Source organism: Cygnus atratus, chromosome 22 (assembly GCF_013377495.2).
Source record: "Cygnus atratus isolate AKBS03 ecotype Queensland, Australia chromosome 22, CAtr_DNAZoo_HiC_assembly, whole genome shotgun sequence".
Lineage (NCBI taxonomy): Eukaryota > Metazoa > Chordata > Aves > Anseriformes > Anatidae > Cygnus > Cygnus atratus.
In genome coordinates this window covers 1087487-1101604 of record NC_066383.1, presented here as the reverse complement: position 1 = coordinate 1101604, position 14118 = coordinate 1087487, and the positions used below count along the sequence as shown (strand labels likewise).

The window sequence follows — 14118 nt, the reverse complement described above, 5'->3', positions numbered from 1 at the left end:
GCGGAGCCCACTGGCATGGAGGCCTGGAAGTGCTCGTTCACAGGGTCAGGGTCTTGCAGAGGTCCTTGCAGCCCAGGACACGATGCTTATTCATAGGGCTGGGGAGCTTGTGACGGGGAATTCCTCGTGGACAACGTCACTGACGCTCGTTCGCCTGAATCATTGCTGAATGCGGTCACTAATGCACGAATCAGACTTGTTGAATACCGAGAAGAGTGGACAAGTCACCAGCGTGCGTTGCATCAGGATGCAACAGATGAATCCAGGATAAGGAATATTTGTAACAACATTTACGGCAACGCCCAGCTTGCAGGCGTGCGGGAAGCAAGAAGTCCCGGGGAGGGAATGAAGGCTGAGATGTGGATGGGCAAGAACCACCCTGCTCCTTGCAGCAGCAGCATGGCCCCAGGCTGCTCCAAAAACTTGGATAACCCCTGGATTTAATTATAGCAGAGCCTGGATGAGAGGCCGCTCTGATAGGTGAGACCCCAGCACGGGGACACACCCAAGGCAGGTGACCCCCTGATTGCTCCATCCATGGTGGGGGCAGTGAAAAGCAAAAGGGGTGAGGGTGCCCCAGCTCTCTGAGGGTGTTTTGCCCCCTTTGCAGACGGGTGTAGAAGGGCAGTGCCTGCGAAGCTCTGCAGACCGCTGCGGGACGAGAGGGTGCTGCTGGTCTGCGATGCAGAGGGAAGGATGGGATTATAGGAATCGAAAAAGAATGGGAAGCTGAGCCCGCGGACACCCAGCCACCCCCTCAGAGCCACCTTGTCCCCGCCACGGCATGCAGAGCCCAGAGACAATTGCTTTAATGCTTGCACTAAAAATACACACGGGTGGCCTGCTGGGGGAAGCCCCCGTGCACCTGTGGCGCTCGCTATGGAAATCACAGCGAGCGGTTAACGTCCACGGCTCCCCCGGAGGAAGCACGGGGGGTGGTGAATGAAGCAAATGCTCTCCCCTCTTCTGGTGCTCTGCATCAGCATGGGGTGCTGCAAGACCTGCTTGGAAGGCTTGGGAGGGGGAAGCAGGGTTTGGGAAGGGGCTCGCTGCAGGCGAAGCATCACCGCCACCGCCAAAAGCCATCCGGGCTCATTGCTCGTGGCAGCGACGCGCCCAGCTGGCTGCAAGCCAGGAGTTAATAAAAGAGCACCCACATTCAGCTTTGTTTCCTCAGGAGGAGAAAGCAGCCTGCGTGGAGAATGGCACCTTTACGAGGATTTTGCACGGCTTATTGGCCCCCGGTGCCCAGACGTACGTGGCTGGAGCAGCATGCAGGTTTTCTTTTCCAGGTGACGGCATGGGGACATGCACAGCCAGCAGCGTGACCCTGGGGAGCCTTTTTTGCACTCTCAAAGGTGGACACAAAGCACCAAGAACGGCTGCTTTAAATAGAGGCCAGGGGCAAAGCGGCCTTTTTCAGGTTGGTGTCTTGAAATGAGACATCTAAACTGGCGCTTGAGGGAAATAAGAGAGATTGAAACAGGAACCGAAATTACTGAAGACTAAACTAAGGGAAGGGCTCTCTAGAAATCTCTGAGATAGAAAAAGAGAGGTCTAAGGAGGCTCTTAAAGGGGAGAAATGGGAATATAGAGAATGGCATGGAGAGGGATGGAGAGGGAGGGGTGCGAGGACTGGGCTGGATGTCATGGGGGAGCCTGCTAGGACAGGCACACCTTCGCTGCACCCCGTTTGCTCAGCTGAACCCTGTGGCAATGAACTTTGCTCCATCCCTTGGGCCATGCACATGTATGCACACACTTGCACATGTATGCACATACTTGCATGTGAATGCACATGCCTGCACACCCCTCTGCACATGCTGTGCATGGCCAAGTGCTCGCTGGGGACGGCAAGGGCCTTCCACCAGAGTATCTGGGGATGTAGGGCTGGTGCGAGGCACTGGGGCCTCACTTGCACCCCCGGGGCTCGCCGTGCCCGGGCGCTGCTGCAGGTGGTGCCGGGGGTGCCAGGGCCACCTCTCGGCGTCAGCACTTTCCGCCCCTTGCACTGTTTGCTTTCCGCGGTCGGCTCCCTCCCGCTGTGCCGAGGCCTCTGAACGCCGTCCAACAGCAACTTTCCGGCTCCTCCAGCGGCCTTTCCCCCACGCTGCCATTCCCTGGCCCCGCTTGAAAGCCAGCCCCACAATGCGCTATTGTGCCAGGCTGCTTGGGGGGGGAGGCAGCGGCCGGGGCCAAAACCCGGCTGCTGGGGGGGGCCGCACGCCCACCAGCACCCAGATGCCTTGCTGGGGTCCTGGGGCTTGTGAATGGTCCCTGAAATGCTGCATCCTGGGCTGGGGATGCTCCCTGAGATGCTGCATCGCCCTCTTGCCTGCAGCATCCTTTTGGGGACTGGGCCAGGAGCTGGGTGCTCGCGGCCCCGGTGTGCTCGTGGACACGCTGACGTGGGCTTATTTCTTCCTTGAGGCAGCACTGTCCTCGCACGGGTGATGCTGCGATGCCCTAATCCACCCCTGAATCACCCTCAGTGGGCACCCAGCACCCCCCCAGCCCTGTGCTGTTCCTCAGCTGCCTCCCTGCCCTCTCTCCTTCCCGTCCCCTTCCCCTCACCTCTCCTGTCCCCCCAGACCCCCCAAACCCCCCCAACCCCCCCCGTCCCCACCGGGCTGCCTGCTCAGGGCACAGCCTGGGGCAGCCCCCCCAGCCCCCTCCCTCACATCGCCTGCCGCTGCAGCTCCGGCACCATGGAAAAGGCGTCGTCGCAGGAATGGTGCCATGTATTTTCAGCTTCTATTCATGACATTTACCAGCTGGAAACCGCGAGGCGAAGCCAGCGCCATGCAAGCTGCCGGCTCAGCGCAGACCACCAGCGTGCCCACCGCAGACCACCGGCGAGCCTGCGGCCACGAGCCCAAAACCAAACAGCCCCGGGGGCGGCGGGGAGCTGGGTGCAGGGGGAGCAGCAGGGAGAGAGAAGTGCTCTGCAAACCCCATCGGTTCCCCACAGACACAGAGGTGCAGAGGAGCGGGTTTCTCTGGGGGGACACACCGTCATTACGGGGGTAGGCATGCCAAGAAAATATGTAAGCCCCCACAATGAGCAATGTTTTTTTTTTTTCTTCTTCTTCTTCTTTTCTTTGAGGCTTTTATGTTTTTCCCCATCTCAGCTGCTCCTGCAGAAACTTTTGTGCCGGTGATGGCAGCACGCGCCCTGCTCAAGCTGGGAGAGCTTTTCCTAAGTGAGCTCCAGGAGCCAGGCAGGGGATTTGGCAGCAGCAAGGGGGTTGCTGCTGGTCTGAAAGGGCAGGAGGGGCTGGCTGCTCTCCTGAGGCATCAGCATAGGGCTAATAGCATGGATTTAGCATGGATTTGGAGGCAGCAGCTGTGTCTTGCAGGGTTGTCACCAAGTTTGGCCTCTTCCACTTCCGTGCCTCAGTTTCCCCAGCTGCAACCCCATTTCCCCTGCCTGGTTTAAAAGCACCACACAAGCACTGCTCCCTGTTTGGGAGCCGGCTGGGTGCTGCTGCTCCTGCCAGCCCCGAGACTCCCACTTCATTTCACCAAAGCCTTTCCTCAATTACCCATTGCATCCCACAAGAACAAAGCAGGTGCTGCCAAGGCACCGGTGCCCACAGCCTCTGGCACCTCAGCGATGTGCAAAAAGCAAACCCATCCCCACAGAGCATCGCTCCATCCCACTTTGACCCATCTGCTATGGGGGGCTCGGACACACTCAAAATTTTATCAGTGGCTGTACCTCACCAGGAGCAAAGGCAGATGGAGGCCCTGTGGCCCCCTGCCAAGGTGGCCCTTCCTCGCCCAGGCGTTTTGCATCCCTTGGAGCAAGCACCACGAGCATCTGTTTCCAATCCGCCTGCCAGCCCGCGCGCCGCCCCCAGCCCCCCCAGAGCCCCTCTCCCCCGCGCCCCCCGTCTGGGCCAGCGGAAGGCCCTTGTCGGAGCAGAGCTCCCCGTAAATCACCGGCAGAGCTGCCGGGCTCTCTATCACCGCAAGCTCATTTTTCATCGCGAATGCAAAAGAAAAAAGCGAGTGGAGGGCAGCATGGGAAGGGAATGAAATGGCAAAGCTCAGCCCCAACTCCATGTCACCTTTCCCCTTTCCCTCTCCTTCTGAAACCCTGGTCCAGGAGGCTGGGGTGGGCAATATGGGTGTTATTTATTTATTTATTTATTTATTTGTTGCTTTTCCCCCTTTTGGGGTCAAGGTGTTGCTCGCATGAGATCCGACGCGGCCTCTTTCATGTCAGATCCAATCTCCACCGACAAAAATCGTCACTGAGCTCTTCGTGCCAGCTGAGGGGAGAGGAGAACGACAGGGGGATGCAACATAAACCCAGAAAGGGAAGCGAGTGGCCTCACACTCACTGGGCTGCCATGGCTATTAATTCAGGGGAAGGTCTCAAATCCTGGGATTTTTTTTCCTGTCCTTGGGTGGAGAGGGGGAAAGAGCCCTTTGCTGGTGAAGAACAGTTGGGCTGTTTGGGGCAAAAAGTGAATTATTTTTTTTTTGCCCCTAAATGTAAACCCTACAGCCCACTGCAGTCTGGAAGCCCCTGCCACTGCTGGCCTGGCCAGAGGCAGTGCCGAGCTCTTGGCTGGGGCAGAACCCTTGTCCGTTCGACTTGTTCCGATAAAACCATGGAAGGGGTTGGGTGGGAAGGACCTCAAAGCCCACCTGGTGCCACCCCCTGCCATGGGCAGGGACCCCTCCCACCAGGCCAGGCTGCCCAAATCCCATCCATGGCCTAGGGCACGGCCGGGGATGGGGCACCCACAGCTCCTCTGGGTGCCTTGGTCAGGGCCTTGCCGCCCTCTGAGTGAAGAACTTCCCCTGATGTCCAACCCAAATCCACCCCCTCTTAGTTTGAAGCCATTACCCTGCGACTCGCAGCAGGGACACGGGTGCTGGCACGGCTCTGCCCCGACGCTCCCACTGGCTCTGCCCTGGCTGCTCCCCACTGTGCCGGGGTCCCACGGCAAAGCTGGCAGAGCCTCGGGGGCTCTCCAGGAGCAGTTCTGCCAGGACAGTATCGATCTTTTTATGACAGAAATATTTACCCCAGAAATGGCTGGGTAAATCATCGAAGCGTTGGGAAGGGACAGCAGATCTGCAGTGACTTTTGCTTTTCCTTTTTTCTTTCTAAAGAGCTCTCGAGTTGCTTATCAGAGCAAGCTGCCACCAAACCAAGACCCTTTCCAGGTTTCCAGACGATTTATTGTGATCCTGGGCCAGCACACGCTGGTTGCTGCTGCGTGTCACCCCGGTGCCAGGCTCCGAACCAAGCACATCCTTTGGGCGTTACAAATGTCACCCGCCTCTGGCTTTGCATGGTATAGACGTAAGGGAGAGCCAACGCTCTCATTTTGAGTCCAGATCAGAACACTGACATCAAGAAGTACTTTTTTTTTTTTATATACCTACCTATACATGGGTGTGTTTCTGGGTCAGCGTGGGTTTCTGTTACCACTGTCATGCAAGGGTATGAAAGCAATTTGCAAGTCTTAAGGCACCTTGTGATGTCCACAAGCACTTCCGACACCGATAACCACATGTTATTTCTTCCTAATTCTGGCTTTTCAATAGAAGTGGCATATTTTGACCTATGTAAACATTTTCCCCAAAATATTGGCATTACTGCTAAAGGGTGGTTTTCAAATAGCTACAAAATAGGCTGCAAATTTATGAAAAATTTGGGCTGAAACTCCAGCTTCATTAAATGTTGCTTTTATGTAAATGTTGCCCTGTGCATATGTCAGTAGCAGACAGAATTTGTCTTAAATGGTAAAGCTTTATCATATTGGTAAACTCCAGGGAAAAATACCCATAGCATGGCATGAACTTGTCTGGAGACTGAATTAAACCCCCAGACAAGGCAATATGGCTGGTCAAGGGATTGACCCCTATTTCAGGAGAATCCTAAACCTGAAAATTGAGCAAATGGGTTAAAGCCCAGCAGATAGGTCTCAGAGTCTCTAGAAATTCAGAGTTTTGGAGTTCTGCAGATGAGTTATCCAGTTCTGCAAGATTTTGCTTGTGGCTTTGCCATACGGTGTTTTGCTCTGTGCTGCCGTGGGGTTTGCTGTGTTTTGGTGGGCAGGTGAGATCTGTCCTTAGTTCTGGTGTCCGTGTGTCCGACAGCCATCCAGGCTTACTGCTCTGCCATGTGTGAGCCTGGTGTTGGGGTGAGAAATTGGGAATATTAGAGAGGAGCAGCCAGGCACATCCCCGCGCTGCCTGGCCACAGCACAACAGCTTTTGGGCTCCCGCAGCACCGCTATTTGCAGCTGGAGCAGGGGAGCGGGGAAATTTGGCCATGATTCAGGGCTGTGCAAGGAAAAGGATTGGAATGAGGTGGCAGGAGCTCCATCCAGCTCCTCAGGGGCAGAGAGGGGCTCTTCCAGCGCCCAGGCTCCCTCCCTCCATGGGGATGAGACATTTGGCAGAGGAGAGATGAGGGATGCAGCAGCAAAGCTGCATGGCGAGGGCATTACAAGTGGAAGCAAGGAGCACGTGTACCAGTGAGGTCCATCAGTCACTGGAGGGGCTTGTTGGGGGTTTTCATGGCTTGAACAGAGCCTGTGTGGCTTTTAGTTTGCTTTTCTATCCCTCTAGTTCAACCAAATGAGGTCATGCATCATAGCAGCGGGCATAGCAGCATGTGTAGCAGTTCCTTGTGGTGGCATCGCCAGGCTGTGAAGGCAGAGGTGCTGACAATAAAAAAAGAAACAAAACAAAACAAAACAAAACAAAACAAAAAAACCAGGGCTTTTCTCACGAGTTTTGTGAGCTTTTTTTTTGCAGCTGAATCTTATTCTGGGCTGGAAACTTATCTCAGTGCCAATGGGAAGCCCATTCCTTGCAAACACCAATATTACAGTGTTGCAGCAGTAACAAGAGGTGATTTTGCACTTTTTCTTTCCTGACTGCCCTGGATTGCACAAACCCAGCACCAAGCTGGTCCCAGTCCCCAAAACCTCTCAGCCCAAACCTCAAATGGCGGTGGCAGCCAGACATGCATGGAAAAGCCGGAGCGATGAGGTCGTCACTGCCTGTTGGTGGTGAATCATCAGCAACAAGACCGGTGAGGCCATGCCAACTGCTCACTCACCCACCAGCAAAGGAAAAAAACCCAAGGAGAGCCCAAAAAGTTAACAAAAAGCCATTTGCATGCCTTCTCCAGAGGCCAGATGGGAAGAGTCACCCGGTGGACACAGCATGCTGGCAGGGACCGCGATGCGATTTCCATAGGAGCATTCCTGGCTGCAGCCTGGGGATCTGTGCAGTCCTTCTCCGTTAAAATTAGCAACAAGGAATGTGCAATCCCTACCGGGATTGCTTATGGAAATGATAAACAGAAACAGAACAAATAAAGTTTTATGGCTGGATTTAGAAATCTCGGCAGCTGGAGCATTCGATTCCCCCACCGTGAGCATTGGGCTTGTAGGAGAGAGGAAAAAAATCGAGTGCAGGCTGCTTCCAGAAGTTGCACATTTTAGCTAAATTAGTTTAATAAACAATTTGGTTTATGATTCAAGCTCGCTTAACCACACAAGCAAAACTGATACAAATCAGTCGTAAGCTGGTATGCGTGCACCGGATGGGTTTGCACGAATCTGCAAGCCGGTGCTCACTCCTTCTATGCATGCATGGACACGACCTGCCAGCAGATAAGATAAGATAAGATGAGAGCGGGAAAGTGGGTAGAAGCAGGATTTGAAGGATTTAGGCCCAAATATTGCCTTGACGATGACCAAAAGGAGGTGGTGCAGGAGGAGGAGCAGCAGAGGGTGGGTGATGGTCCTCCAGCCCTGCGCTGCGTGAAGACTCGGATCCTTTTTGCTGAGCGCAGCCCTCCTTTACCCTGCTGGTCTTTCAGACTTGTTGACGATTTTCTCAAACAGTCATTTTAAGACATCTTCGTTTTGGGTTGCTGTAACTACAGAAATAAACACAGGAGTTTCTGGTAGTGGATAAATGACTTGTGATTTTTGACCAACCAACTTCCGTGCATCCGACTTCCAGAAGAGGATGGCTTTTGGGAGAGCGCTGCCGATGTCTTCTGGGAAAGGCAAGGCTGTTATAGCCATTCAAAGTGGGGTCCTAAAACTGAGGAGGTGCTGATGAAGCTATGCAGAGGGCTCTAAGCTTAGTGATGTGCATGAAGATGCAACCCCAAAACATGCTGGTGACTTTCCATGTGTAATTCTTAAGAACCATGAAGTTGGTCTGCAAGGGTTGGTTTGTTTGGAAAACACCTAGTAGATGTGGTTTGCATCCTAGTAGGTATAAGAAGTGCTGACAGGTCTTTAGGTCTTGCCTTCCCTGTTTTCACCCCAAATTCTGAGACTCATTGCAGTACCCAGACTCAGATTTCCATTTGCTTTTCTTGTCATGCTCAGGTGGCACAGAGGTCCAAAGCACGCATGCCCCCATTTCTGCTGGACAAACCCACTCTGTGAGGTTCATCTCACCCAACTGCAGCCACCATAGTGTCTCACATGGTCCCTGACTTGTCCTCGAAGCCCCAACACAGGGCCTAGATGGATGCTATGAATGAAGTTGGAGGCTTGGGGTCTCTAGCCCTGTATCTCCAGGTGGAGGATGATGTTCTCCAGTGGATGAGATCCACCAGCAGCTGTGGTTTTGGGAGCATCCCTTGGAAAACCATCCAGGAAGGAGGCCAACAGATTTCCTTTGGGAAAAGCAAAGCCCATAGCAGAAAAGCCAGTGGTAAGTGCATGAAAGTCCAGTAGAGGAACTTGGAGCTGTGAAGATCTCAGCCCGTTAGCAGGGCTGCCTAACCCAAACCAGATTTCTGTAGGAAATAACTCTAGGACATTTCCACCACAAACTATGCACTGCTGCTGCTTGGATAAGTCCGTACACCGTCATCCCAGTCTATTTTTTCCCCATCTTCCCTTCCAAGCATTGTTCCAAGCCTGAAGACGCTGCTGCAGCCAGCTGGGTGCCCTGGGAAATAACTTTCCCACCACTTTCTCTCTCCCCATGAAGGACACGGGGAAGCAGACAAGAGGTCTCGCCGAAGTCAGCGGGAAGTGCTTGCTTGTGTGTGCGTGTGTTATTATTTAGGAGCACGGCTGGCAGGAGGCAGTGCTGGCACTTCGTCCCTAAAAGAAGCGGGATCGAGTTGGTTGCTCAGACCTGCAGGAGTGCGTGGGGCGGGCCGGAAAGCGAGAATCCTGGCTTGAAAATCAGGATGGAGAAGACAATATCCAACTGCTTTCCAGGGACGGAGGGTGATGAGGACCATGACCTCAGGCAGAGGGAAGCAGTTCAGTGCATGTGCGCTCTCTTCTCCCGCACAGGATTCTCAGAGGCACGGGACACCCTGCAGCCCACTGCTCTGCCAACTCCTTGGTCATTGCGACTGCTGAATGAAAGAAAAACCTGAAAGGGGCAGTATCTGCATTCCTGAAAAAGGCAACAATCACTCAAGAAAAATTTCTAGGTGAAGTATAGGATTTGTGATAAATTAGTTTTTTTTTTTTTTTTTTTTTTTTTTTTATGTCTGCTTTCCATAGAAATTATAGGATTGACATTACAAAAGAGTGGAAGGAATCAACACAGACTTACACAGAAATACTCACTGTGTGGGAGTAAACTGGGTAGAGTTTGACTTTTAGCTAAAAAATAACAATTTTCTGGGGGTGGAGAGGAACCAAATTAAAATCAAAACATGTTTTGACCAGCTCTCCAAAAAATTCCGGCATCTTTCTTTCCCAAGGACTTCCCAGTATCAGAGGCCATACCCTCAGCAGCTCTCGCCGAATGGCAGAGGGGCTCTCTCATCCACCCTTCCCACATTTTGTAGCCCTTTCTGCTTGCAAAAAGCAAGCTTGGGCCTTGCTTTGAGAATAGCAAACCTGCAACAAGATGACTTTGAAAGCTCAGAAAAAGCTGACCGCAAGTGGGTACAAAGAGCTGTGTCTTCTGAGATGGAGCTGATAAAACAATGCAGATAAGATTGAAGTGAGAGAGAAGTTGTCCATCACTGGTAGGCAGAGGGAAAAGCGGGTCAGTTAAGTGTTAGCTGTGAAAGTCAGATATAATTTTGTCACTGGTGTTTCCCCTGTGCCCATAAGCAATGCTGTGCTGATGTCCTGGGCAGCAGAAATCTCTGAGTCCAAAGATGGTCCAGCTCCGAAGGAAGGTGCTTTCAGAAAGAACAGGGGATGGAAACGAAGAGGGAAAATGTTAAGGAAAAGTCAGTTGCTGGGATTTCTGAAGTGTTTGTGACCCAGTGCAATTGCTGGGAGAGGTCGACAGCAATGGCTGGATTATGTTGGTGGATCTGTGGCTTTAGGGGCAACTGAGAGGGAAGGACACCTTTGTCTGTCTTTCTGGAGGAGGTGGCCCAACAGATGCTGAGGTCTTGCTGGTGCACAGCAGTGCTGCTGATGCACCCCACATAACTCGCGCACCACTGAGGCCAGCTTGCTTTTCTCTCGTGGGCAGGGAGGTTTGCTTTGAGCCCCGGAGATGGGGAACCCCCTGGGATTTCCCTCACAGGTCCACTTTGGCTGGTGGGAGAGCAGCAGAAATTAAATCTGCGAGCAGCTATCAGCCCCTTGATGGCAGCTGCCTTGGCCAGAAGCCCGGGGAAGGATTTATAATGTCAAGAGCAAGAGTGCTGAGCCCATGGGTGCCTTTGGGTGAGGGGAAACCAGGGCTGGTGCAGGGGTTCCCAACCCCACAAGCAGTGTGCGTGGGCTGGGTGGGGCTGCTTCCATCCCACGGCCCTGGAGATCTGCCCAGCTTTCCCCATTTCTCCTAAAATCCCCTCATCAGCTAGGATATGGGAGCAGTCAGCTCCGGTCTTTGTAATTTGAATACAGAAACACAAGATTTTAAGGACTAAAGAAAGATTGAACATAATGATCCTTTCGGTAGGGAAGGGTGCAAGCAGGGGTTAAGTTAGCTGCAGGGTGCTGGGGCCAGGGCATGAGGAGAGGACGGCCTCTGCCCTAAGGTATTGCTGCTGGGCAGGGAGGTTTTACCAGAGCTGGGACCCAAACTCTCTGAGCCCCTGACCGGCGCGAAGTCCTGGGAGTCTAAACATGTTCCCTGGCATTAATCACTGGTAATGGAAACCAGAGCTGGCTCTCATCCCCGCTGAGTCAATGCAACCCTTGCAAACACGTTGGGAAATACACACGCAGGCTGAGAACGGGGCATGAAAGAAATTCCAGGCAGGGCTTTTTTTTTTTTTTTAATGGAATTTCGAAATTGGAAAAACATAAAGGGAATAAAAATAGAAACAACAACAGCAGAAACCTCAGTCCTCCAACGGTCTGCTGGACTCGAACCTTCTTTCTCCACTTCCATCCTCTTCCTCCCTCCTCCACCTCCATCCTCTGCCTCCCCGGCTGCCCCTTCCCACTCCCTACGAGTGGCACCAAGGTTTAGCCGTGCCGGGGGGGCCAGGAGGGACCTTGGACTGGGCAATGCCTCCCATGACCTGGCTGATAAGCAGTATCTGTAGGCCCAGCTGGACCCCACAGCACCCTGGAGTAAAGGGTACTGAGATGAGGTCATGGGCACAGCACCCTAAGGGACCTCCATGAGTCCCACAGCTGCTCCAGGTGCCACTGCTCAACACCAGCACACGGCACCCCAGTCGCTTTGCCATGAGAAGCAGAGGTGACCCCTGGGGTTTGGGTCCAAATCCCTGCTCCCCAGGCACGTCGCATCACCCCATGGTGGGAAGGGGAAGATTTCCCCCTCCTGCAGCTCTGTTATGTGGGATGAGCTCAGCAAAAGATTGCTGTGGGACTAATTGCAGTCTCAGGGACCGTACAGGCACTTAGGAGAGATGGACTCTCTAAACACTTAACAAGGTTTCACTGAAATGGCAGCTAAATGAGCTCCTCTCCCCACTATTTAGGAAGTGATCGATACAGGGTCATGATGGGGAGATAAATCTCTCCCCAACTTCATCAGATAGTGCCAAAAAGCAAAAGATGTTTTAAGCATCTGGAATTGCTGGGGCATTTTTGAGCATCAAGGCTTGACATCTGCACAAAGAAAATTGCAACGAGGCAAAAATCCCACCGCAAGACCCTACACAACCGTTGTCCCTTGCAGCAGATTTTCCCACCAGAAGAAATCTTGGCCATTTTATAGAAACGTTGAAAACGTGATGACAATCCCAACCCCTGCACAGCCTAAGGACATTCCCTGGAGGGATGTTGAGCTCCAAAAGCCTTGAAAGAGCCCCAGCTCCTGCTCTCGCAGGAATTATCCCTTCTGCAGTGGTTTCAGTGCGTAGCAGGAGCAGTTTCCCTTTCTCTTTAAATTCCTGCTGGCTCGAGGCTGGTCTGACAGAGGAAACGTCACTCCTGGGGACGGCACGCAGAAATGATACTTCAAACATTGTTTTTGGGCAAAGATTGCAGCATCTCCCCAAGATAAGAAGGGAAATCAAGGCACAGGAATGGGCAGCAGGATTTCCCCCTGCACTGATCCTATAGGGAGAGTGCAGCTGAGATTGCCCCCTCCTCTTTGTCTTCAGCATCTTCCCCCCTTTCCCCCAAAATGTGAAGAAAGAGAATGAAAAGCAGCTATTTTATAAAAACTTCATTTTTAAAGGCTCAGCTGAAAGAGCCCGAATAATAATACAGCCTATTTGCATTAGTGTGGCATCTAAGAGCCTCTCAGAGGGAAGAGGTCATGTTTATATGCGATCTGTGAGAAAAATGGGGCAAAAACCAATGGTTCCTGCCCACGCACTGCGGCGCTGAAAGAGATACTCTGTCCCAGATGGATGCAATTAGGGGGAGGCAGCAAGAAAAAATATTACGCAGGTGCTGTGGGATGTTTCTGGAAACTTCAGATGTTGCTTTTCCCAATGCCTGAGATCCTGCTCCTTATATTTACTGAGTGATTGCAGTTTCCCTGTGTGCCCAGCCCATGCGATCGCTGGTACTGGAGGCTCGAGAAATGCTTGGTTGGTGCTGGGGTATTTGTTACTGGTTTTCTTCCTTTCGCTGCTTTTTCCCTTTTAAGCACAACCCTGTCCCAAAAGCGCGGTTCTTGCAGTTCGGTGGGATCCAGGTACGCGTGGAGGGGGCAGCCAGGCACCAGCCCTGCCGGCGGCACTCATTCAGCTCATTTCTCAGCCAAGAAGATTGCCTTTTCCTGCCAAAACGCAGCGGACAGCTGCCAGCCCCTTTGGGGCGCAGGGCTGACCCCAAACCCTATGGGATGTCCTCGCCCGGGGTGGACAAAGGGTCTTATCTGTGGGGGGAGCGCTGGAAAAAAACAGGCATCGGTGCAGCCTCCCTTCCTCCATCGCCCCTGGATCATTATGGGGGCAGCGAGATGTTTGGATAATGTAAATCCATCCGGCTTTTGCTTTTATGGCGCCCGGGGGATGCATACATCACCGCGGGGCTTGCAGCGCGCCCTCCCTTCGGGGAGCTGCGAGCCTCCCCGCGGCTCTGCGCTACCTAAAATCACGCTGGAGGGGCTGGCGGTCGGCACAGGTTTCTCCTCCCCATGGGACTTGTGGCTTTGAAATATGCCCTTTCTTGCTTTTATTGCACTGCCCAAATAAAACCCCACGTTTTTTTTTTCCAGGGACAGCCCCGCGGGGGAGCTGCGTGCGGAGGCTCCTCACTGCCGGCCGGTCACTGCCGGCCGTGAGAACTTGGGCTTTTAGGAGGGAATTTGGCCACTTGGTTTGTTTGATTTGACTTTCTTATTTTTTATTTTTTTTTTTTCCGTAGGATTGCAAGGGGCAGCACAGCGCTGGGTGGCATCGCTCTGGGTGGACACATTGCACGTGTCCACAGGGAGCCAGGCTGCGGTATTTATTTTGGCCAGGATTAGACAGGGCAGCCCAGCTTGCACAAAATGCCTCATCTCTTCTCCAGGAGACAAAGGGGAGAGTGAACACCCTGCCTCAGTTTCCCCATTTTCAAAATTATATTGAAATGCATTTATGTGTGTTTTTTTTTTGTTTGTTTGGTTGGTTGGTATTTTTTTTGGCAGAAGGCATCCCTGAGGCTCTGCACTTTAAGCCAAGGGCACGGACATGAAGAGCATCATTGCAAAAGATGGAAAAAATAATAATACTGGGGAAAAATCCTATTTCCATTGCTAGGCACACTG

The 14118-nt window shown here is 52.8% G+C and overlaps 1 protein-coding gene across 5 annotated transcripts; it reads left to right on the top strand.

Annotated features, from left to right (window-relative positions):
- The first annotated feature begins 303 nt into the window (after positions 1-303).
- On the top strand, positions 304-13822 carry LOC118252467 (uncharacterized). Of its 5 annotated transcripts, XM_035555766.2 has the most exons (4): positions 304-480; positions 1178-1423; positions 2752-3026; positions 4190-6173. In XM_035555766.2, exons 2-4 carry the CDS (start codon positions 1301-1303, stop codon positions 4731-4733), a joined length of 942 nt encoding a protein of 313 aa, XP_035411659.1. In that variant the 5' UTR covers positions 304-480; positions 1178-1300; the 3' UTR covers positions 4734-6173. The 5 variants fall into 5 exon arrangements, 1 of the variants encoding a protein (XP_035411659.1); XR_007709105.1 differs by lacking the exons at positions 2752-3026; positions 4190-6173 and adding an exon at positions 13734-13822; XR_004780142.2 differs by lacking the exon at positions 2752-3026 and having other exon boundaries at positions 5131-6173.
- Positions 13823-14118: the final 296 nt, after the last annotated feature.

Excerpts from the sequence above, each read along its gene's own strand:
- LOC118252467 (XM_035555766.2), top strand. The coding sequence starts at position 1,301 with ATGGGGACATGCACAGCCAGCAGCGTGACCCTGGGGAGCCTTTTTTGC. Across the intron at positions 1,424-2,751 it reads GGCAAAGCGGCCTTTTTCAG|CTTCTATTCATGACATTTAC; the intron begins GTTGGTGTCTTG and ends ATGTATTTTCAG. Across the intron at positions 3,027-4,189 it reads GACACACCGTCATTACGGGG|GTGTTGCTCGCATGAGATCC; the intron begins GTAGGCATGCCA and ends TTTGGGGTCAAG.